Genomic DNA, 26,336 nt, shown 5'->3' on the forward strand with positions numbered 1-26,336 from the left:
TTGATAAAGACTGACTTGGGAAAGGGATGTTTTTTTGGGGACAGAATGACCAAAAAGGAAGCCACGGCCAGCGCTGGTCTCAGGTCCTTCAGGAGGGACATGAGGAAGGGGAGCGGATGTACTGCTTTGTACAACAAACTTTCCAACTGCTCCCTCTCTCTGTTTTCAATGCGATAATATATGTATGTGTACATAAATAAAATAAAAAAAAGAGATTAATGCGTGCAAAAAGTCATCTGTCGTTCTTCTTGTTCGTGACCGAGTGTCCCATCTGCTGACGTGGATCCTGCCTGCTGTGTGTACCGGGGGGGGGGGGGGGTTCATCGACAGTCCCTTATGATTGCGTAATAAGCATAGTGTTCTGGATTGTACACTTGGTGGTGGTGGTTGTGGGGGTCTAACGGCTACCATCATAAAAATGATTAAAACACATGACACACTGTATACACACATTGTGGTAAAACTGGATTTCTACTTAGAAAAATCAACGCGTACTGCAACCGGGTCGCTGTGCGAGAGAGCGCCTGGGGATACGTCCCACCACAGGACACGGTGTCCTCACCATGCCTTGGGGATACGTCCCACCACAGGACACGATGTCCTCACCATGCCTTGGGGAGACAGGGGCGTCCTGCAGTTTAGTGTCCTTTTGACTAATTTCGCTAAGGGGTTTAGGGCTTTCTTTCTGTGCTTCTTGGCTAGGATTTGTTTTCTTTACAAAAGAACATAGGTAAGGCCTTTTAGTATCGCAAGTTTAAAACCAATTTACATAGGAATCTTCCATCTGCAATTCAGTTTATTTTTTTCATTTTTTTATAGAAAACGTCATCAAACCCCGTAAAACAGGGTCGCTAGCTTTTCATAATGAATCTGTACATAAATATTCCTTACAAAACAAAAGAGAGAACACAAAACAAACAAGAACACAAAAAAAACTCATTACTTCTCATGTTTATATAAAAATAAGCATCTCTCCTTTCTTTTTTCCTCTTCTCCTCGTGGGCTTGGCGAGGCCTTGCGGGCCCTTTGTGTAAAGCCATAGAATATCAGTCATAATAAGAGTGCGCACGTCTACTCAAACACAAGCATGCAAAAAAAGGTGAAGGAGAAACCTTCACACACAACTTTTGAAAGTGTTGGCATCCAAAATCAGAATAACAGGGAGAGGAGGCGGTAAAAACAAATGCATTCAACATTTAGAAACAGAGCGTACAAACTTGCTTCGTGTGTTTCTTTTTAACAGTTTTTTTTTTTGCTTCCGTCATGTCCACTGTATGTCTTCTGGAGTTTACGATATATTACAAAAAAAGTGCACTCGCCTACTTGACCAAAAAAAAAAAAAAAAAAAGCATCTGAAAATGTTAAGTCCTGACACGCGACACACGTGGCCTTCCAGGAGCGACAGGCCGTATGTCCTGTGGTTGTGCTCTATGTAAACCTAGTGTGAGTGCGTGTGTGTTAGGTATGGAACGGTTTGGTTCATATTATGGTTTTGGAGTCACGGTTTTCGGTCCATTAGGGTGAAAAAAAGATACCCGGACCAATTTCAATAGTATAAAAAAAGGTTTGCCTTCAATATGCTATAATTATTTGACATTTGTGCCTCATGGGAATCACCTTATTGCTGAAGTGACTATGAGAGGGAATATTAACGTCGTGGTTCAAGCACTGAAACAACAAACCATTCCACGACTGGGCTGCATAGTTTCGCTACAACCCACGTTTTTCACACAAACCGTTCCACCCCCAGTGATTCAGTCAGACTGTTTGATTACATAATCACGTACGTAGGCTTGTTTATTCATGGTGTGTTGTATAGTCCTATATCTCTGTGTGTGTGTGTGTGTGTCCTCTACTGCAAAGAGTCGCTGTTGTCCAGACCCAGTCCGGCCATGTCTGTGTCGTCGTCGTCCTCGTCTCCGCTGTCCCCCGACTCGTCCTCGCTGTGGCCACCCATCATCACCTGCTGCACGGCCAGCGTGGCGCCGTCCGAACTGAGGCTCTGCAGCCCCTCCATGGTCATCGTCACCAACGTGCCTGGAGGGGGGGGGGGGGGGGGGGGGGAAGGGAGGGTGAGAGGGAGGGAGAGAGGGAGGGGTGAGAGGGAGGGAGGGTGAGAGGGAGGGTGAGAGGGAGGGGGGAGGGAGGGTGAGAGAGAGGGTGAGAGAGAGGGAGGGTGAGAGGGAGGGATGAGAGAGGGAGGGTGAGAGAGAGGGGTGAGGGAGGGGGAGGGAGGGTGAGAGGGAGGGGAGAGGGAGGGTGAGAGAGGGAGGGTGAGAGGGAGGGGTGAGAGAGAGGGGGTGAGAGAGAGGGAGGGATGAGAAGGATGAGAGGCAGGAAGGGAGTAACAGGAGGAAAGGAGGGATAGAAGGAGGAACAGAGGATGGGGATGGAGGGTAGGAAAGGAGGGATGGGTGGAGGAGACGGAGGGAGGGAAAGAGAGATGATGATGTCACTATACTGACGAGGGCATAATTCATAAAACCTCTGAAGGCAACTTGCTCTACAGCTGAACCATCTCATCCAGTCGTTGACATTAGTACGTAACAGAGAGAATCCTGCAGAGATTAATCAAATGTAAAATGTAATATATTTCCTATCTTCACTTCACATTGAAGACTTGTTGCTGGTTATAATTAGTGTTTTCACATTCACACTATAGTATATTGATATTGTTACTATTAATCAATGTATATCTACATAGTATATTGACATTGTTGTTACTATAAATGTTATTCTATGAAACAATGTATAATAATACATCAAATTTGTATAGCGCTTTTTCCGAATGCTCAAAGACACTTTACAGAACAAAACGAATATAGTTTTAGTAGACATTTAAAAAAATATATTATATAAAAGGTGAGAGAGGAAGGAGTTCAAGGCTTGAAGGCAAGGATAAAAAGGTGGCATTGTTACTATAACTGTTATTCTATGAATCAATGTCTGCTTGATTCTCTGTTCTTTTTTACTAGCTCAGGGCCTATGGATGAAAACTACCCTTCTTGGTTAAATCATATTTTTTTATGTACATTGTCTCGGTCAAATAAACAAATAAACTAAACTACTTTGTAAGAACTCTTAGTACAAGCATTATGGGGTTGCCAGCTACATCGTAAGCATTGGGATTCACTTACCGTAATTGCCGGACTATAAGCTGCACCTTTTTTCCCATGTTTTGAACCCTGCGGCTAATCGATGCAGCTAATCTATGTTTTTTTTTTTTTTTTTTTGGCGAACGGCCACCAGGGCCGCTCTTGCAGGTGTCTAATGGACACCAGCTGCTTATAGTCCGGTGCGGCTTGTATATGTACACATTTAATTTCCGTTCTATATCTAGCTGGTGTGGCTTATATTCAGGTGCGGCTTATAGTCCGGCAATTACGGTAATATCCGGGAGGCGCTTTTCCCCACTATGTGTCGTTTATATCCGGACCCGAATTAGAAGGTCAAGAATAAAAGCAATGTGCTGCAGTGGGAGGAGTCATCGGAGCGGCGGTGGTCTGGTGCCATGTGTACCGTCAGGCATGGTGACTTGCTGCTGTCCCGCTGCGATGGAGTCTGGCCAGAAGCGCTGCAGCGGCCGGTTCTGGGGCGTCTTCTTCTTGGTTTTGGGTGTTTCGGAGGAGCTGGCGTCCAACATGGGCTGCAGGATCCGCCTCCTGGCGTTTATAAACCTGGGGAAGACGGACTGCTTCAGTGAAACTGCATCGCTAGGTAACAGCTGGGACCCACGTTTATTTTGTTCACAGAGACCGTCTGCACCGTTAAAAAATTTACAAATTAACCATTCTGTGTTGTCAGTAATTTGCCAGTGACTTAAAATATGAAATAAAAGCAATAAAATATATGACTCATATGGATGACTCCCCATTCCGAGAGACAGGGCTCAGGTCTGGTTAGCAATTAAGAACAGAGTCAATTCTTTACAGCTTAGGAGCAAATTCTTCCCTTAAACAGCCTGAGAACAAGAAAATGTACCTTTCTCAGATAGGGATCCCTAGGTAAATGCATTGCATAGCTATTGAAACTCACCAGTTATTGACCTGTAGGAGCGTTAGGTTGGTCTGCGTGGCAATCTGCTTCTTCTCATCCTCTGTCGGGTATGGGTGCTATGGCAACGCAAACACAGAAGACATTTATTTTTCTATTTTAATTCAAATATGAATACACATCAGTCATGTTCCATAGGTGAAAAATTTATTTTTGCAACTTGGGTAGATGCAGATTTAGCATAACTACATAAGCCTGAATGAAAAACGAATGTTAAAGAAATTATAATTAGCAAAAAAGGCATGCGTGTTCAGTCAACTTTCAATAGATACATTAAATAGAAGAAATAAAGACTCTCCCTCTGCACTATCCATTCATCTTAGTTAAGTTGGAATTTCATACATTTCCATCTACATCCTCCCTCTCGGTCAGATTCTCCATCCATTTCAAACTGGACTTCCACTGCTATGACACTCGGATATACCTCAGCACCAAATCCCCCCACAACCCACGCCTCTCTCACATCGACTCCTGCCTGTCTGCAATAAAAGACTGGATGCAACAAAATCTCCTCAAACTCAATAGTATCCGCTAAATTCCTTTGCAATATTGCAAAGATCAGGCCCTCTCTCTAGTCTCCACACCCTGCTGCTGAAACACTGATCCACGCCTTCATCTCCTGCCGTCTCGACTACTGCAACTCACTCCTCTACTGCACCCGTGCTGCTCCTTCGACAGACTCCAACTGGTCCAGAACGCATCCGCCAGACTTCTAACTCATACCAAATCCTGGAAACACATCACCTCAGTCCTGAAAGACCTCCACCTGTCTCCGAACCGGTTCAACAACAAAATCCTGGTCCTCACCTACAAAGCCCTTCACCAACTAGCCCCCAGATATCTCACAAACCTCCTCTCCCAAGACATTAGAGACTCAACAGTCTCTCTCCCAGGCTCTGGAACTCTCTCCCCCAAGACATCAGAAACAAGTCTCTGTCCCAGGCTCTGGAACTCTCTCCCCCAAGACATTAGAAACAAGTCTCTCTCCCAGGCTCTGGAACTCTCTCCCCCAAGACATCAGAAACAAGTCTCTCTCCCAGGCTCTGGAACTCTCTCCTCCAATACATTAGAGACTCAAGAGTCTCTCTCAAGACCCATCTCTTCTCCACTGACTTCTCTTAACCCCCCATCCATCCGTGTGTTTGTGTTATGCTCGTCTGTCGTTTGTCTCACTACCACTGCCCCTTTAGTGTAAAGCGACTGAGCTCTAGAAAAGAAAATATGATTATCATCATTAGTTACAGTGCCCCTCTGCTCTCTGTGCCACTCACCCCAATGTGCTGGAAGAGCCAGGAGCGCATGACATTGGTAGCTTGCTTGGGGAGAACGCCTCGCTTATTCTTGGACGAGCTGTCGTCGTGATTGAAGAGGTTCAGGTCCTGGTGGAACTGCAGCTGGAGCTGTGGGAACCCCGAACACTGAGGATTTGATTTAGTTTGCCATTAAAAAAAACTGTCAAGCCAAGCTTCCTGGTGTGCAGCACACAAAGGCTCTAATCCTGCCAGTTCTCAGTAGAGGGGGAAAGTTTGGACGATCCAAGTTGCAGCCTTTTCTGGGGATGGGAACTTCAACTGATCTCAGGTTATGTAATCTACTAGCATAAAACAAAGGTCTTCTTGTGTAGGTCAAAACATATAACCCCTGTGCAACTCAGGCAGTTAAATGTATACCGGGAGCCATTTAGAATGTTTATGTTGTAAAGTTAGAAAAGGTCATATCAAATATGTGGATTGCAAATGTATTGTGATATTAATACGCCATGGAAATGTAGTGCTTTGTTGGTTCACTTAGTTTGTTTCCATTACTCATCCAGTGATTAACTGACTAGTGATCCTATTGTTAACCTAGACATCATCCAGTGATTAACTGAGTAGTGATCCTACTGTATTGTTAACCTAGAGATCATCCAGGGATTAATAAAGTTACAGATTTGCCTGCAGTCTGAACAAAGTCTTGTATTACCTGATTGTTCTGGACACGTATGGTCCCAGGAGAGAGGGCCTGCGTCACAACCTGGCCCTGTGGGGTCACTACTGTAACAGGCTGGTAAACAGTTCCACCTGGGAGACACACACACACTTAGTAAACACCTCAACCTCTGAGAACAGGAACAATAACAAATAAATATACAACAGAAAATCTGTAAATCAGTCAAGAAGATTTGGAATTCAGCTGGGATTGGGTTTACATAAAAGCTCCAAGTGCCTCTATAATAAAACAATACAAACAAATGAAAATAATAATAAGTGCCACTATAATAATAGCCACAATAATAATAAGTGCCACAATAATAATAAGTGCCACTATAATAATAGCCACAATAATAATAAGTGCCACAATAATAATAAGTGCCACTATAATAATAGCCACAATAATAAGTGCCACAATAATAATAATAATAATAACAATTGCCACAATAATAATAATAGCCACAATAATATGAATAATAATTGTGGTAATAATAATACTAAATGATTAAGTGCAGGTGATATAGTGGTGGTGAGCGAGGAGTACCTGAGGTAGTCGTTGTATGCCACTCCGACATACCTGCTACCACCTGGGTGGGGTTGACAGTCGTCACGGTAACGTTGCCTTGCTGCAGAGCCGACGCCGGCACCACGATCTGACCCTGGGGACTGATGGTCCCTGTGAAAGTCGGGGTCTGCACGCACACACACACATTTCTATTCTTGCACATTGATTGCACATAAATGTCTGCCATTCTGCGCTGTTGTCGTTTAGTTTACCATTAGATATTTTGGCCCGCCAGCAATAATTTCTGGCCCGTCAGATTATTTTGAGAATATGATCTTTATTTTACGCGCGGGAAATATTCACTCGGGACGCCAGAGTGAAGCTGTATCTATCTACCGGTAGTCATCAAAAACATGTCTGTCACTATAGCCAATTGAAATGCTAGAAATGGTCACGTGGACTGGGAGAACCAATGAAATAGTCCCACCGGGCTGCGTGTATATTTCCCTAACACACTTTAACTTCCGCGTTCGAGATGCGAACGAGTAACAAAATGTGTTTAAAAAAAAAAAAAAAACATCTTTGGATAGCTTCTTTGCAACGGGGAAATATAACACTTCTTTTAATAAACAGGAGTCATGCTTAAAATACGGGTTTATCGCAACAGGTCGGTGATTCTTGCGTGCTGAGCCGACGTCCTCTGCATAATATGTGGCAACAACAACAACAACAACAACAACAACGAGGCAATGATGACAACTGTGTTCAAGTTGGCAGATAAAGTAGCTGCATTCAACGCCAATCTGGAATTGGAGGGCGGCGAGTGTATATTTGAGATGTTTCAAACATTAGCAGGGATTTTGGAGGACTGAACAACAAACAAGGTATGGTGAGTCGTGTTTTCATGCATTCTGATCTGCTGTTCATCACCCGCCGCGGTGATCTGCAACAGCTGATCTGCTGTTCATGAATGAATGAATGAATGAAAACTTTATTTAACAGATTGCAGAATGGGTACACTACAGTACGGCGCAATACACACAATTGTTAAGGGGATGCAGACCAGAGAAAAACGTTTGTCTTGTTTACATCAGGGTCCCCCATTTGCGAGTGCTCGCTTATGCCTGTGTTTTTTTTTACTGTTGTGAAGCACTGTGAACTGCAACCATTGTATGAAAAGTGCTATACAAATAAAGTTATTATTATTATTATTATTATTATTATTAAGTGTATGCACCCGCCGCGGTGCTGCATTTTTCACTATCAGTATATTAAATTAGCCATTGTTTTTAGTCCTGGGACTCCTGGCCCGCCAATCAAAGGCTTGGGGAAAATCTGGCCTGTGGCCAGACCTAATTGCAGACCCCTGTTTTAGAGTCTTAAAGTTTAGTTCAGAGTCTAAACCAAGAATATATTTTTGCATATATAAATGCAAGAATAAACTACTACAGATTTTGTGTCTGACGTTTCCCCGTTTACAGTCACTTGTTTGTGGCAAGACTCCCCAAGCTGATAGAATAACATTGAAAGTAATAATTGTGTAGCAGACTCACTGAAAACGCAACGCCACGTCATTAACACTTTGGCTGCCTTGGGTTAAATTCATGATATACCATAGATTGCCAGCGCTATTTGTCTATGGAGAAAGTCCCCTTCTTTGCAGGGCTATAACTGTTTAAATTCTATTGCTACATTGCCATTATTAGGGCCCATTCAAAGTCCTATATGTATTGTTCATTGTGTAGCAACGTTAAACTTTTTCATTCACATATTCATAGTAAAGTATGGTCTAATGTATAAGTATGTTTTCATCTCTTTCTGCAGCTTTCTCCAGAACGTGATCTATAGCCCCAAATGCATTATATTGATGATGAAATACAGTTTGATGGCAATCAGCGCGATATAAAAAATTCCAACTAGACGTACTTCTAGAAGTTACTACACGTCATCTGATGTTGACCGGATGGGCGAGGGGGCGTTTATAATTCCGTGGGCAGCGTTATACCAATCATCTAATGTGGGTCAAATGTTGATAAAAGCAGTTAGTATCGAAGATGGTAACGTTACACGCTGAAACTCACCCCAGTCTCCGCGCGCCGTTGGGCGATCATCGTAGAGTAGAAATTTTATCATTATGGGATATATTATTACCCGGTCCATCTCCAGCTTGTATAATGGTATATACGTCCAAATCATGTTGTTTATCGAGTTATTGGCAATCGATCGCTATGTAGTGTGACGAGCTAGAGTGCCGGAACCTATACCGAGTGCCCGGAAGTAATATGGCCGACCAGCAAAACCTCTACTGCGCTTCCTGTTAAGCGGTTGCGCCGATCGGCCACCAGATGGCGCTCCTGAACCGCCAGAGAGCTCAGTGGGTCCTGCTGGTGGATCTCAGGCCAGCGGAGGGGGAATATGAATCCGATCGCAGATTTTTGAAATATTGATATAAGGACGCTGTACATCGTCCCCCGGCAACTTTAGCATGGCCAGCAAAGACGTCTAAAGACGTGTCCCGGCAGTCAAAGTGTTAACCAAACTGACATGTGCAATCTGGTGATCAACTTAAATATCAGGAATGTCAATATTTTCACATTTCAAGATCCGCTGAATGACATTCCAAGTTTAAAATGTCAAGATGTTTCCAAGACCCTAAACATGACAAAGTTGTCCCTCAATCAAATAAGCCTTCTCTACTTTTACATCTCACTCCAGTCACTTCCTAGAGTCCCAGGTCTGTATATTTTCCAGAGCGGATGGTGGACATAGTCGGGGAAATCAACATCTCTTTCCCGCTTGTTTCAGTCTATGGTCCCTAGGTTTTGATGCCTGTGAGAAATACTCATTTATATACTCTGTCTTAGTGTGTATACTTGTGTACTTGTGTGTGTGTGTACCTGGGTCTTGGCTGGAGAGAAGCTCTGGACATGGCCCTGTACAGGTGAATAGGGGCTGCCTGGATCTCCACTCAGCAGGGTCTCGCTGTTCATCTTGGTCTTCAGGCAGGCGATGTAGCGGCTACAGAAGTCCTTACAGAGGTCACTGACCTTCTCCAGCTCCAGCAGGTGGATCCGCAGCACCTGGATGGCCTTGACCATCTGGAGGTCAAAAGGTCAAAGGCTAAAGGTTAACAGTGGAGAGTAAAAATATCCTAATACCAAAGGCTCTCACGAGAAGTCTGCTCACTGCGCCACCATCTTGATAACGGCAACTAACAAGACCTGACCCCCTTCTACATGTGCGTCATCCAGTGGTTGTTACCATGGCAACCACTGCAGAGATCGTTATTAATCTTTTTTTTTGTATCCACTTTTTCTCCCATTTTCTATATTTTCTCCCATCCCAATTTCATATCATCCAATTCAATCCTCCCCTGTCACGAACGCTGTTTCTTGCCTCCCACAAGCCGGCTGCAATGTGGACTAAGTCATACATAGCACAAGTCCCCTCCGGTACTTGAGGTAACAGCAGTCGCATCTTTTCACCTGCGCAGCTCGATCTCTCAGTGGCGAGGAGTAACGCGTGGGAGGCTCACGCTGCCCCCGACACTTCCTGATTCTACTGCGCAGGCGCACCAACCGACCTGTAGGAGTCGCTGTCCACAACGCCAGATCCCCACCCATCAGTTTCCCACCCCCTAATACGGCCAATGTGTATTAGTATGAACGACCAGCTAAACTGAAAGCAATGTGGAGCGCTGGGCTCGAACAGGCGAGCCCAGCGTCTCCGCATTCGTGGCGAGCGCCTTGCCCACTACGCCACGTAGCCGCCCACAGATAGTTATTAATCTTAAACATCTTTAAAACTCCAAATGTAGTATATTGTAATTTTACTCAACACAAAATAACATCACATTTAAATGATTTTCTCTGAATGGGTTTGTTTTCTAGCAAGTAGGTTTGTTGTTGCAGAGGTGCTCCGTCTCATTATATAGTGAGTCTCTGCCAAATGTGCCAATACATATTATGTGTGTCAAAATAAAAGGGATTTGTTGCATGTGTGCTGTGGCTGTCAGGGTGCAGGACTGCTGATAAGTGGACACGTCTCGTTCATAATGACCATTTCCTTCATCAGTAATGTGCACTACTCCTCTAACCCATTGAATCCGGGAAACACATGCGTGTACAATGGGGGAAATAAGTATTGAACACATCAACATTTTGTTCAGTAAATGTATTTCAAATGAGCATATTCAAGCGAAATTTGCACCAGACTTTGGTATTAACTCAAGAAATCCAGACAAAATCTAAACATTAAAGTCCATATATGTAAATAAAGTTATGTGTAATAAAGTGGAGTGAAACAGGAAAAAAGTATTGGACACACTTAAGAAAAATCAGTAGACCACAGCAAGGAAAGGCAAGGAACTAGCTGAAAACCAAAACTAATTAGGAGGCAACTCTACCTCCTATCTGTGCTAATAATGTCAACTGGGTTAGAATATATTGATGGGCTATAAAATGTTTTTTTTGTTACCAAGGTGCCACACAAGAAACATCAAATGATGGGTAAAAGCAAAGAGCTCTCAAGACCTTCACAAACAGATTGTTGCAAATCATGAAAATAGAATTGGCTAAAGACGTATTTCACAACTTCAGAATCTTCCAGTAAGCACCATTGGGGGCATTATCCATAAGTGGAAGCAACATCACTCCATCATCAACCGGCCATGCACAGGAGCTCCTCGCAAAATGTCTGATCAGGGAGTCAGAACTAAGGATACTTAGAAGAGTAGCCAGAGAGCCATGGACCACTAGAAAAGAGCTCCAGAAAGACTTGGAGGCAGCAGGTACAACTGTGACAGAAAGGACCATAGGCAATGCACTCCACCGCCATGGCCTCTGTGCGCGCTCAGGCCGCAAGATTCCACTACTGAAGAAAAGACATGTTGAAGCGTGTTTAAAGTTTGCGAAACAACATTTGGACAAGCCAGTGAACTACTGGGAGCATGTACTCTGGTCAGATGAGAAGATTTTTACTTTCTGGCTGTCACACAACACACCATGTGTGGAGGAGAAATGGCACTGCACATTACCCGAATAACACTATACCAACTGTAAATGCAGCTGTCGCCTATAGAGGGCGCATGTTTATTTTTATATTTCATTTTATCTCATGTGACGTATCACGTCCTGTCTCACGCTCTGACTTGCCGTAGTTTGAGCAGATCTAGCAGAACGTGTCCAGACATGTAGGAGAAGATTTATGCACTTTATTTGTCAAAGCTGAAAGACTAAAGTACTAGAGTTTTGAAGATAACCCCTCCCATTGAGCTGCAAGCAGGCCAAAGTGGTTAGTAAAGTTTATTCACACTTTTCGTTTTGTTTTTGTAATTCTATTGACTGAATTGTATGAGTATTGACTGTTATTATTTCCTGCATTGTAGTTCTATGGTGGTGGTGATGAACGTGATTTGCATCAATAAACAGCCATCTGTAATTAAAGAACTCAGAGTCCTCGTCGTGCATCAATGGGCGGCACGGTAGAACACTGGACTGTGAAGTTGAAGACTCCCAAGTGAGAAATGAATCGCGTTGGCTATGAGGACGTCGGGTAGAGGATTGTCTGCAGTCGAAGATGTATCATCATGTCTGGGGAACTTTTGTGCTGGGAAGGAGTTGCAGCAGTGTGCACATGGCCAAACAAGCGAGCTCGTGGAAGAAGACGGCTCGAGGTTGGCGCGGGTACAGGACTCTGCCACTGAACTTTTCCATGTATCGGTAAGATTTCACAGCATCCATCTTAAAGAAGCAGCAGACGTTTCCCTACATTGAAGTTGAACTGCATAGGCAAATGCCATTTACCAAGTTGACTGACACGTCTCAGGTATTGACTTTCAGAGAGAAGTATTGTTGTAGGCTACAATTGCATTGCAAGTGCGCACATTCTTGAGACTGTATATAAGGTTGTTTACAGTTTAATATTTTTGGCCATTTAAGAATAGGTTGATATTCATTAATGAAGTCTAGCTTTATAAGGTTAATTTAGAAAAGGCCAATCATAAAGGGTATATTCGAACTTGATAGTTTGCATTTTCATAATAGCCTACTAGGCTTACATTTTCATTTCATTTTTGAATTTCATATTAGCCTACACATTTTACCAGTTATATCCCAGTATAGTAAGCTACTATAATATAAACCTAGGCCTATGGTTTATTTTTTATTTTTCGTGATTTGTATTTCACATTGAAGAAAGGTGTAGATTTGAATTAGCCTACAATGTTCAACTAAATTAAGCATTTTATTTTTGAATACTTAAGACATTTGTTGACACTTTATTATTAGGCTTACACATTTCTTAGACTGAATTCATATTAGCCTACCCCTCTATTTACAGATCATAGTTCTTATTCCATAGATATGGTTCATAAATATTTAATGAATACATAATTGATTTATTTACTACACAGTAAACATGTCACAAAGGGGTGAAATAGAGCAGACTGAATCTCAGATTGAGACAGACAAGCTAGACGATAGTGAGCCAGTGATGGATCTAAAGGTGAACTTCAAAAGGGCATATGAGAGGTGGAAGCACAACATAAATGGACTGAAAAAATCCATCAAGTATAAGGACTACTCTGAGCTAATGGAGACCATGGCCAGAATAAATTCAGCCCAAAGTGAGATTGATGGTATTTATCTAGAAATGAGACACTTTACATCCCGATCATCCAGACTCAGAAACCTGTAGAAGGAATGATACATGCCAATCGCTCACCAGGACTGCTAATACAAAGGCTCAGCAGTTCATCAACAACAAGAGGAGAACCAGGACTGCTAATAAAAGGGCTCAGCAGTTCCTCAACAACGGTGGTTCTGAAATCTCAGTGTCACACAACGCAAGACAAGCTGCAGCGGAAGCAGCCGCAACTACAGAGGTACTAAAAATAATGAAAGACGAGAATGAGCAAGAAGGAGAAATCCGAAGACTGGAGCAGGAAGATGAAAGGCTGTCGGCTGAAAACGACGCAGAGAACGCCAAGAAAAGAGTTCTATTCATCATGGAAAGTGCTGATAGAAGAACAAAGCTAAATGAGAAAAAGAGAGAAGTGGAACGGTTAGAGGAACTCAAGAAACTCAACGCAGCTAAGGCAAAGCTAAAGGTTTACACTGAAAGCGTTCATAATGATGATGAAGATGATCATCTGTGGTTACCCCTTCTACACCATCCTTCAGCACATTCGCTAGCTCTCACCCCACAAGAAGAACTGCGTCCTCTTGCGCCTCCAGTGTATCAACCCAACCCCAATCCGGTAGTCTCTAGACCTCAGGGGAGTGTAGACTCAGAGCCTGGGGTAAAGACAGTCTCTAGACCTCAGGGGAGTGTAGACTCAGAGCCTGGGGTAAAGACAGTCTCTAGACCTCAGGGGAGTGTAGACTCAGAGCTTGGGGTAAAGACAGTCTCTAGACCTCAGGGGAGTGTAGACTCAGAGCTTGGGGTAAAGACAGTCTCTAGAACTCAGGGGAGTGTAGACTCAGAGCCTGGGGTGGAGAGTGAGCGAGAGGAACGGGAAGAGCCTGTCATTCTGACTGGACAAGAGCCATGCACTGCTACAGCAAACGGTGTGAAGAATGAAGATGAGAATGAGCAAGGAGAGAGACCGTCTCAACAAGGAGAGAGCCCGTCTCAACAAGGAGAGAGCCCTTCTCAACAAGGAGAGAGCCCTTCTCAACAAAGAGAGAGCCTGTCTCAACAAGGAGAGAGCCCTTCTCAACAAGGAGAGAGCCCGTCTCAACAAGGAGAGAGCCCTTCTCAACAAGGAGAGCCCTTCTCAACAAGGAGAGAGCCCGTCTCAACAAGGAGAGAGCCCTTCTCAACAAGGAGAGAGCCCGTCTCAACAAGGAGAGCCCGTCTCAACAAGGAAAGAGCCCGTCTCATCAAGGAGAGAGCCCTTCTCAACAAGGAGAGAGCCCTTCTCAACAAGGAGAGAGCCCGTCTCAACAAGGAGAGCCCTTCTCAACAAGGAGAGAGCCCGTCTCAACAAGGAGAGAAGCCCTTCTCAACAAGGAGAGAGCCTGTCTCAACAAGGAGAGACCTTCAACAAGGAGAGAGACCTTCTCAACAAGGAGAGAGACCTTCTCAACAAGGAGAGAGCCCTTCTCAACAAGGAGAGAGACCTCATCAACAAGGAGAGAGACATTCTCATCAACAAGGAGAGAAAACAAAACCAGGAGAGTTTGTGAAAGAAGACTTCTATCTTCAGAAAAGATGGAAGAGAGTTCAGTTCCTGTCAAATGAGTTCTGGACTAGGTGGAGAAAGGAGTACCTGCTTAATCTGCAACACAGAAGAAAATGGACCAAGGACAGGAGAAATACCAGCAAGATGAGAACTTGCCAAGAAATCAGTGGAAGTTAGCTGCTGACAATAGGGTCAGAAGAGTTAAGCGGTTAGTCAGTGACACAACACTAGACAACAAAGGCGCACGCACATCTCAGCCACATTATTTAGAGAGAGCCATACACAAAACGGTACTATTACTGGAAGTAGAGTAAAGGCTCATTGAAACATTTTTTTTTGTTTGTGTATTTGGTTTGTTTAAAGGGTTCCCAGTGTTTAAAGGGTTCCTGATGTTTTACCAGGTTATGTTGAAAATCACATGTTATGTGATTGGTGGGAGTGTAAATGCAGCTGTCGCCTATAGAGGGCGCATGTTTATTTTTATATTTCATTTTATCTCATGTGACGTATCACGTCCTGTCTCACGCTTTGACTTGCCGTAGTTTGAGCAGATCTAGCAGAACGTGTCCAGACATGTAGGAGAAGATAGTGCACTTTATTTGTCAAAGCTGAAAGACTAAAGTACTAGAGTTTTGAAGATAACCCCTCCCATTGAGCTGCAAGCAGGCCAAAGTGGTTAGTAAAGTTTATTCACACTTTGTTTTGTTTTTGTAATTCTATTGACTGAATTGTATGAGTATTGACTGTTATTATTTCCTGCATTGTAGTTCTACGGTGGTGATGAACGTGATTTGCATCAATAAACAGCCATCTGTAATTAAAGAACTCGGGAGTCCTCGTCGTGCATCAATGGGCGGCACACCAACAGTGAAGTTTGGAGGTGGAAGTATCAGGGTGTGGGGCTGCTTCTCCTCTCCTGGTACTGGCAGACTTCATATCATTGAAGGAACAATGAATGGAGCCATGCACAGAGAAATTATTGAGAGGAACCTGCTGCCATCCACCAGGATGCTGAGGATGAGACGTGGGCGGACCTTCCAGCAGGACAACGATCCAAAGCAAACAGCAAAGGAAACTCGCAGTTGGTTTCAGAGAGAGAACATCAACTTGTTGGAATGGCCCAGTCAATCACCTGACTTAAACCCAATTTAACATTTGTGGAAGCATCTGAAGATCCAGATTCACAAGAGGCCCCCCCACAATCTTCAAGATTTAAAGACAATCTGTGTAGAGGAATGGGCCAAAATCACACCTGAATACTGTGTCATTCCACTTTATTACACATAACTTTATTTATTCAAAAAGAGGATATGGAGAGGGCTTCAGCGTTCTTGGTTGTTTCGGTAGGTGCTCTTTGGATTAAATTACCAAACAGACATATACATCTAACAGCTCCATTAATTGTCAAACCACACATGTTATTTATATACTGTCGTGTTCTAAATGTGACTCTTTTTATGTTGGTCATACGAAACGCAGCCTACTTGATCGACTGGCTGATCATAAATATGCTATCAAAACAAACGATATGGATTATGCAATGGCTAAACATATTCAAGATGTTCACCAAAGTACCTCTGTTTTATTTACAGCTATCGGCATTGACAGTGTTCCGCTCACGTCTAGGGGAGGAAATAGACAGAGAATACTAAACCAGAAAGAAAGCCGCTGGATCGATAGACTAGAGGCCACCTCACTCCCAGGTTTAAATGATTCTAAAGACATGGTGTCATTTTTATAGGCCAAGTAGGACAGTTTATTTTTGTATCTTTGCATTGTTCATTATTATCTTTGATAGACTACAGGCCACCTCATTCCCAGGTTTAAATGACTCTGGACATGTCATTTCTATAGGCTAAGTAAGTAGGTTACTTTATTATATAGTATTCTCTTTATTATTATTTTCTTGCATTACTCATTGCTCTTACATTGTTATTTTTGATATTTTCTCTATTATTATAATTTTTTTCTATTCTATTCTATGTTTGATTTGAGTCATTTCCTTGTGTTGATACAATATTTTGTGTGTGTATGTTTATATACATATATAATGTATTCATTTTTTTATATATATATTTAGTATTATTGTATATTTCTTCCACGTTGACATCTATTAAGTAGATTGTATTCTTTACTGACCTTTTTCTAACTTGTCAAGTTAAGTATATGCTGTGCCTCCATTCATTTAACACCAGCTGTGCCCCATTGTTGTAATTAGTCTCTCCCAGAGTTCTGTTTTTTCTTTTTTCTTTATTAGTCACAGTTTTGTTTGGTTGCAGTTATCAACACCCTGATGAAGGCCCTGTGTAGGCCGAAACATGTCGGTTTATTTTAAATTCTCTAAATAATGTGAGCCATAAAATAAAGGCATTTTAAAACTTGTAGAGCTGCCTTGGATCTCAACTTTTTTATAACTTTATTTATGTATGAACTTTAATGTTTAGATTTTTTGTCTGGATTCCCTGAGTTAATACCAAAGTCTGGTGAAAATTTCACTTGAATGGCCACATTGGAAATATATTTACGGGATAAAATGCTGATGTGTTCAATACTTATTTCCCCCATTGTATATGCAGGCTATATAATGCCTTATTAGCAGGTGTTTCAGGTCTAAATGGGCTAAGACACTTAAAATCAAATACTAGCTATAGTATGTTAACACATTGTCTGCCACGCAGTTTGCCCATCTTATACCACTCTCTGCCAGTGCTGTAACCCTATGGAGGGTATCTATCGTCTATCACCTTCTTTGCAGGGCTATAACTTTTAAAATATTATAGCTATATCGACATTACTATGGCCCATTCAACATCGGGTATCTATCGTTCCGGATGTGGGAACGTTATATTTTTCCATTCATACATTGTCGTGTTAGTACAGTCGTGAATATAAGTATGTTTTTAGAGTGTAGAGCAGTAATTCCTAGAACGCGAGTTATAGGCCCTGACGCGTTATTATACATAATCGATTGGCGTTTCGTTCCTATTTGATTGATTGAATATTTTTGATTGATTGAATACTTTATTTTGACACAATCGTAGGACAAAACATTTAAAAGACAAAACAATAACAGTGTCAACACGCTGGTCAAAAATGGATAAAACACAATAAAGCCAAGGCTCGTTTCCATTGTGGTCCATACATGGAACATAAAAAGGCACAAAAACACAAATGGACATGTACACTAGACAGGACACATCCTAAAAATCTGTATAAAAACACCTAACCTAACAACTCATACAGTCAACTAATGTTAAAAGAAAATCCGCAAACCCTTAAAAGCAACTCATGATAAAAGAAATAAAAGCAAAGTTATGATAAAAGAGATAAAAAACATATTAAGACCAATTTGAGTTGCTGCTGAGCCATGTTTTTAGGGCGGATTTAAATCCAGAGTTCAGGAGTTTTATGAATGTTGGCAGGGCATTCCACATTACCGTAGCTGAGTAAAAAAAAAAAATGCAGCTTTCCCCATGCATGTCCTGACTCTCGGCGGGACCAGGTCCGTCGGGCTCCCTCTTGTGGCGTGTTTGTGGACATCTACTTTATTAAAATAATTTACTAGGTACACTACTTGGGGACCATTTCTTTCAGTACTTTAAAAACCAGTAGCATTTTAAGCTGGTGTACCCTTTCCTCAACCCTAAGCCATCCCAGACTGCACGCTATATACACGCTATATTAAAAAATTCAAATACATGTGATCGCTATACATTATGCTCCATCATGCGTGAAGGAAAGGGGGGGGGGGGGGGGGGTTGTTTATGATTCCTTGATTGTCAGTAACGGCTTTCTTTAGTACGACATCATACGTTGATCGGATGGATTTCAATGAAATAAATGCACAATCGAGCTGGAATTAACATTAGATTACTCTTACCTGTGGCCGATGAGTCTGGAGAAAAAAAAATCCAATTATTTGATTTCGATCTGCTAGATCCATTTTCCGTTTGTACGACGCAATAAACGCCGAAAGCATATAGATTCTTGCGTCTCGAAAGCGATCCAATGCACTCGAGGTGTTTGTCTGGATCCACGTAACAAGATACCTAGCTCTGCCGGAACATTTTCCCCGATGCACAGAGCGCCACATCCGGTTTAGAGTAGAGTGCAACTTGCCCGAAATCCACCAGGCGGCGGTATTGAGGCGTTGCAATATCAGACAGAGTCCAGCTGGCTCCCGGAGCCTTGCTGGATGAATTATGCATGCCAATAGCGAATAAACGAAATAACGATCATAAAAACGAGTAAACTCGTTGGCACAGAAGCAGTATTTTTCTCTCTTCCTTTATTTACCCAGGGTAGGTTATAAATTATAATCAAATGTATTTGTATAGCCCGAGATCACATGGAATAGCACCCATGATCTGTACAAGTCAAAGTCTTCTTGGACAAGTCAAGAAGAAACATCACAATAGATCAAAAACAAAAACCACCATAAAATTCAAATACGCGACACTCCCAGACTTTCCCCAATGAAGATAAGGAACGACTAGCAATAGGGGGGAAAAGCACAACAGGCGGCATGGAGGAGAGAAACCTCAGATGAGCTGTTCAAAGGGGATCCCCCAACTGGATGTCGTGATAATATAGTGTTGCAATGGATGATAGATGGATGGAGAATAGAACGTGCAAATAATTGGTATGAATGTATATATGCACATGTAATGAAACACATATATACAAACATGGTAGTAGTAGTATCTAAGGTACATAAGAATCTTTAGAAATTAAAATAAAGAGCTAAGAACCACAACAAAAAAGTTCTATTTTTAACCTTTATTTACCCAGAGTAGGTTCCCTGAGCACGGATGCTCTTTTTCAGCAACGCCCTGCTTCACACTCACCCCTGGGAGGGAGCTGCCCAGTACAACTGCAACCTGGCACTGTTGGCCACTGAGCATCTCCACTGGAGCAGTTGGGGGTTAAGTGCCCACCGTTCTAGAAGCTGGGTCATTTCCAGTTGCAGGGCAGCAAAGATTTCCCAAACAAACATTAACTGATATCAATACCAATCAAAATAATCATGATTATGATTTTTGCCATAATGGGGCAGCCCTGCCTCCAGCAGTGGAACCATGAGGGTGTTGTGGGTGGCGAGCTGGCGACATGCATGTACAGGTAGTTTACCATCAGGCTGTGAAAGTACTAGACAGGAAAACAAACAGCTAGCTACCACCATTTTCATAGCATAACAAACCAGAATCTATTGAGGTGGGACAATCTTGTTAATAGGGATGCACCGAATGGGAAATTCTTGGCCGAAACAGATACTGAAAATAGAAAACAGTTGGCCGAAAACCGAAAGGCCGAAAATGATCATAGAATAGATTTTTTTTTACCAATGTTGTGGAACATTATGATTATGGAAAAATATATGATTATGGCAAAACTTAACTTAAATAATAAATAATCACTATTATGGGTCCATAAAACATTAATTCAGCACTTCTGAATGCATACAGTACATTAATTCCATCTTTTCTCTGGCTGCCGCAGCGGACTGAGCGCACCTTTCTAGTCCCCAGCTGAATGTGCTCTTGACTTTGGCACAGTAGACGCGCGACAGACAGACAGAGTCAATGTGAGAAACACAATCCCCCCCCCCCTCTCGCTCTGAATAATATGCATATTAGATATAGTAAATAAGGATATAAAAGCATGTTAAAGACGCATTTATTGGACGCGTTGCGCGCAGAGTGTACATAGAAACAGCGCGACTCCCGACAGCGCGACATCATCACAACAACACGCGAATAATATGCATATTAGATCACTCCTACCGCGACAGGCATATAGTAAATAAGGATATAAAAGCATGTTAAAGACGCATTTATTGGACGCGTTGCGCGCGGAGTTTACATAGAAACAGCGCGACTCCCGACAGCGCGACATCATCACAACAACACTGTAAAGAACCAAATTCCTCCGTTTATAACGTTAGACTTGATTTTACGTGGAATTGTTTTATGCTGTCTTTTATTTTGAAATGCTGTCTTTTATTTTTGAAGATTCTGGTTGTCCCGCTCGCGCTGTTTCTACCTTGCGTAACGACTTCCGGTTAACGCTACTCCACAGAAAAATGCTTGATATATATGACGGGAGAGAGGAAATGTAAATAAAGGATATCTCTCATTAATAATAACAGTTCGTGAAGGAAACCCCCTTCTTACCTTGTTTAGCACCTAGCTGGAAGGCGAAGAGGTACGTGTTTATTTATGGATTGTGTTATTTGTTTATATTTGGCAATCTTCATATTTGTGTATTGAGCTAAACTAGCTAAGATGCTAGCCCGTGCTATACTTTTCACTGGAAACGTGGTTTGAACAAACAAATGACTGTATGTCTGTTTCCACTTTCAGCTCTTACGGTGTCAAATGGTGAAACTGTAAATAAATGGTTGGCATACCGCACCATAGCCATCAGTCTCAAGGAGTTCATTTTGTCTGAAGTAAAGTCCAGCTTGGGGAAATGCTACAGTAAGAGCTCTGGCCCTCATCATCCCTGCCGCCCGACGCTGCACCGAGGAAGCCTGATCTACGACGACGAAACCACAGGGGCTGAGTTGCTGACAACGGACAATTCATCAAGCAACTCGGCGCCATTCCATGGGTTTTGTAGACAAAAAAAGACTTCACGCCAGTAACAGCTGGCTAAAGTTTTGATGCGACGGTCAGACAAAGGAAAAGGAACAATTATTTCATTAAAAAGGTACAAAAAGGTACAACTCAACTTCAACAAGAACATTCATAGCTGGCTGGAGGTTTGAGGCGACGGTCAGACAGAGGTATGGAACAATTACCTCATTAAAAAGGTACAACTCATCTTCAATAAGAACAATTGATGCTCACATTGACAGTTTGAAGAAGAAATCGACGTCAACAATTAAGAAACCTGGTTTTTTGCACTGTGATTATAATTTAATGCAGAATTCTAAGGTACCCTCCACACTAAAGGTATTTATATAGAAACCTCGTTATTTGCACTGTGATTATAACTACTGTTAGTTACCTAATCAACTCAACTGTAAAATGCCTCTATGGATAACTATGTGCAGTCTAAATGGTAACGTAACTGGGTATTCACTGGAATGAAAAGAAACATTTATAATATTCATTATTCAGCACATTATTCAGTGTTAGGTTTGGTCCTAGCTAGCTTGGTTTAAATCCTATTTAACTGATAGAACACACTGCATGGTCTATAATGATTTAACATCCGAGACCCTCCCAGTGCAATGTGGTGTCCCACAAGGCTCTGTCCTGGGTCCTTTGCTATTTTCGATTTACATGCTACCCCTCGGCGATATCATACGCAAATTTGGCATAAACTTTCATTTTTACGCTGATGACACCCAATTATATATACCTATTAAGCCAAATGATTCCTCCCAACTACAAAACCTTGAGGCCTGCTTGCTTGCCGTCAAAAAATGGATGTCGCAAAACTTTCTACTCCTTAATGCAGATAAAACTGAGATGTTAATTGTTGGCCCCCCAAACCACAGAGGCCTGTTTCAGGACATCTCCCTCAACTTTGATACCTGTCATGTATCCCAGAGCTCCACCATAAAAAACCTCTGAGTCATTTTTTATTCCTCCCTCTCATTTAATGCACATATAAAATGTCACCAAAATTGCATTCTTCAATCTTCGTAATATCGCAAAAATACGCCCCATTTTAACTCTGGCTGATGCTGAAACCCTGATTCATGCTTTTGTCTCATCACGTCTGGACTACTGTAATGCACTTTTTTCAGGCCTACCTAATTCAAGCATCAAAAATCTTCAACTCGTGCAAAACGCGGCTGCACGGATACTAACTAGAACTAGAAAATTTGATCAAATCACACCAGTTTTGTCCGCCCTACACTGGCTTCCTATCCAAGCCCGTTCTGACTTTAAAGTGCTACTCCTCACCTACAAAATGTTTAATGGGCTTGCACCGCTCTATCTATCCGATCTCATCTCCCGATACTCGCCCGCTCGTGCTCTGCGCTCACAAAATGCGGGGCTTCTATCGACCCCTAGGGTTAAAAAGAAATCCGCCGGCCACAGAGCCTTTGTCTACCGCGCTCCCTACCTGTGGAACAAATTACCTGCCGTCATCAGGGGCGCCTGCTCTGTCGAAGCTTTTAAATCCCTGCTTAAGACTAATCTTTTCTCTCTCTCCTTCAACCTACCCTGATCTCACCTGGTCGGGGACTGACCTTTAGATTAATCTGTGTAGTTTAGTTATGGTACAGGGTACTACATGGTACCACTGGGTAGTTTACTACAGGGTAGTTTAATTAGGGTACTACATGGTACCACAGAGTACTACATGGTACTACATGGCACTACAGGGTACTACATGGCTCTACATGGCACTACATGGCACTACAGGGTGGATTAGTGGAGGACAGGTTAATGTACTGTCAACTGAGAAACCAGGTTACAAAACTGAATAGATCAATGAAAAAAGAATATTACATGCAAAGAATAAATGCTGTAAAGCAAGATAGTAAAGAGCTTTGGAAAACCCTTAATGAAATAATGGGGAGAAGGACAACTGGTGGGGTTTCCTTTGTGGAATCAGAAGGCACGTTTCTGACAAAACCATCTGATATAGCAAATTATTTTAATGATTTCTTCATAAATAAGGTCTATGCACTAAGGCAGAAGATGGACAATACTGATTATGATTATCTAAAGCTCATAAAAAAGAATGTGATGTTAGACAAGAGTTGCACTTTTAAGTTTAATTGTGTAGATGAGCGGGAAGTAAGGAAGATGTTGAAGTCCCTTCCTGAACATAGCTCAGTAGGTACTGACATGCTAGATAGTAAGGTACTTGGCCTGGCAGCTGACTATGTTTATGGTCCGATATGTCATATATTAAATGCATGCTTAATGAAAGGTGTTTATCCCACTGTCTGGAAAGATGGTAAAATTATTCCCTTACCTAAAGATGGCAGACTAGCACTCACTGGGAAGAACAGTAGACCTATCGCTATTCTCCCAGTTCTCAGTAAACTGATGGAGAGAATAGTCCACTCACAAATACAGGATTACTTTGACTGTAATGGCTTGAACACAAGTTTTCAACATGCTTACAAACCTAATCATTCTACTTGTTCTGCCCTTACAGTAATGACAGATGACTGGCTCAAGGAAATTGATAACTCAAAGATGACTGGTGCAGTATTACTTGATTTTAGTGCTGCATTCGATGTCATAGACCATGATCTGCTCATCGGTAAACTAGAATGCTATGGGTTTTGTCCAACAGCCATCATATTTATGAAGAGTTATCTCACAAGTAGGACACAAAGGGTTTATTACACTGGCAGCTGGTCTCACTCTAAGGTCTTAGACTGCGGGGTCCCGCAAGGGAGCTGCCTTGGACCACTCCTATACGCCATCTTCACAAACGACTTACCATCAGTTCTGTGTAAAGCAACTGTACAAATGTATGCTGATGATTCCACATTGTACTATGCTGCAAAAACTGTCAGTGAACTGGACAATGTTTTATCAGCTGAGTTAAATATGGTGTTTGATTGGATAAAACGGAATAAGTTGGTACTAAACATCTCAAAAACCAAATCAATTATCTTGGGTTCGAGTCATAAATTGTCATCAATACCAAAAATGAGTTTGAACGTGTCTGATGAACCCATAGAACAGGTAAATAAAGTAAAATTACTGGGCATAATAATTGATAGCCAGCTGTCATGGGCAGAACACATTGATACCATAGTGAAGAAGATGGGGAGTGGTATCTCCATGGTGAGGAAATGTCTTTCTTATGTCCCTACATATATTGTGGGACAGGTGGCGAAATCTTTAATTTTATGTCACCTAGATTATTGTGCACCAGTATGGTCCTCTGCATCCAAAGGTCAACTAAAGAAATTGCAAACTGCCCAGAACAGAGCTGCAAGGGTAGTTTTACATTGTTCCATGAGAACAAACACCATCACTATGCACCGGCAACTCTCATGGTTAACGGTAGAGAATAGGCTGGTTTTCAACACAGTTAAATTTTTCAGGAACACTGTCTTTTCGTCTCAACCTGTTTTCTTATACAAACAAATTGTCAGATGCAGTCAGGTTCATTCTTATTTTACTAGGTCAGCTGATGATGGACAGATTATGTTACCACGTCCAAAATCAAATGCTTTAAAGAGGACTGTTGTTTATCGTGCCATCAATCATTGGAATAACTGCCCACTGAACATAAGTAAATTGAATAGTAAAGTGTCTTTCAAATACCACCTGAGAATGCACTACTTAAATATGTGAGCAAAATATTCTGATGTTGATAATGATGTCTACAATGTTTTACTGTTTTTAGACAATGTTACAATGTTTTTAGATAATGATGTCTACAATGTTTTACTGTTTTTAGACAATGTTACAATGTTTTTAGATAATGATGTCTACAATGTTTTACTGTTTTTAGATTATCATTGTTAATTGTGATTGTCATATGTATCTTATGTTGTTATGTTTTGTGTTTTGTGTTGTCTTTCTATGTGGACCCCAGGAAGACTAGCTCGCCACTTAGGTGACAGCTAATGGGGATCCTTTTTAAACAATAAACAATAAACAGGGTACTACATGATACCACAGGGCACTACAGGGTACTACAGGGTACTACATGGCACTACAGGGTACTACATGGCACTACAGGGTACTACATGTCTGCTCCTTTGCAGCACCACAAACATGGGAACTCTCTAACTCTTCCCCCCCCCCCCCCTGTCCCCCCCCCCCTCCCCCTTCTCTCTGAGTGCCCGTCTCCTGGCGCTGACTAAGGTGATGGATGCCTCGGGGTCTTGGCCAAGATTGTAGTGACTGCTCTACATGCACCTCCGAGGCCTTGGATCAGTTATTCACCGTCGTCTGTCCGTGGTCCTGTCAACTGATTAACAGTATTAACAGACTGTTAACAGATTAACAGTCAACGCGGTTTCATTGCTGGGTTAAGTACTTCTATTCTATTCACATAATACGCTTACTTCATATATCTACTCCATTCACATATATGCCTACCACTTTTATCTATTGCTATGTCCGCCTACTACAATCTCATGAGCTGTCTAACGCCTGTCCCGTCTCCCTGTCCCCCTATGACTTGCTGTCCTGGAGTGTTGACCGGAGTGTTGGACGTCCCGTGATGAAGGCCGGAAGGTTGCGACCCCCTCTGCGTGCCCCCCTGTCTCCGGAGGTCTCGTAGTGGTGACCGGAGTGCCGGATGTCCCGCGATGATGTCGGGGAGTTCGCGACCCTCTCTGCGCCGCCCCCTATCTCCCTGTCTCCGGCTGTCCCTGAGCAATGACCGGAGTGTTGAATGTCCCGTGACTAAGACGGGGAGGACGTGACCCTCTTTGCACCGCCCCTGTGCCTCAAATAGATCCGCTATCAACTCTATCTTTAATCTTTCAAAATGTTCAGTTGCTATCGCTATTAGCTCTATCTTTAATCTTTCAAAATGTACAGTTGCTATTGCATGCACTCATCTGTGTTTCACTACACACATGAGTGCATGCTTACCAACTGTCCGTCTGCAACACTACTATCACCAACATCTAAGAAGGGAGATCCCCCCTTGAATGGCCCTTCTAAGGTTTCTCTCC

General features: G+C 42.4%; 1 protein-coding gene across 4 annotated transcripts in view; it reads right to left on the reverse strand.

Annotated features, from left to right (window-relative positions):
• Positions 1 to 1,504: 1,504 nt before the first annotated feature.
• The window catches only part of pknox1.1 (pbx/knotted 1 homeobox 1.1), a 41,324-nt gene continuing 16,492 nt past the window's right edge, over positions 1,505 to 26,336 (reverse strand). For 2 of the 4 annotated variants that reach the window (XM_084314819.1, XM_084314820.1), the window contains exons 5-11: positions 9,426 to 9,626; positions 6,568 to 6,715; positions 6,016 to 6,113; positions 5,325 to 5,471; positions 4,036 to 4,112; positions 3,520 to 3,677; positions 1,505 to 2,037 (exon numbers count right to left, since the gene is read on the reverse strand). In XM_084314819.1, the coding sequence (XP_084170945.1) occupies positions 1,853 to 2,037; positions 3,520 to 3,677; positions 4,036 to 4,112; positions 5,325 to 5,471; positions 6,016 to 6,113; positions 6,568 to 6,715; positions 9,426 to 9,626 (1,014 nt within the window). In that variant the 3' untranslated portion in view covers positions 1,505 to 1,852. The remainder of the gene's footprint in view (positions 2,038 to 3,519; positions 3,678 to 4,035; positions 4,113 to 5,324; positions 5,472 to 6,015; positions 6,114 to 6,567; positions 6,716 to 9,425; positions 9,627 to 26,336) is intronic. The other 2 variants (XM_084314818.1, XM_084314821.1) reach the window with 2 other exon arrangements.

This window comes from Notolepis coatsorum (assembly GCF_963971535.1).
Source record: "Notolepis coatsorum genome assembly, chromosome: 5".
Lineage (NCBI taxonomy): Eukaryota > Metazoa > Chordata > Actinopteri > Aulopiformes > Paralepididae > Notolepis > Notolepis coatsorum.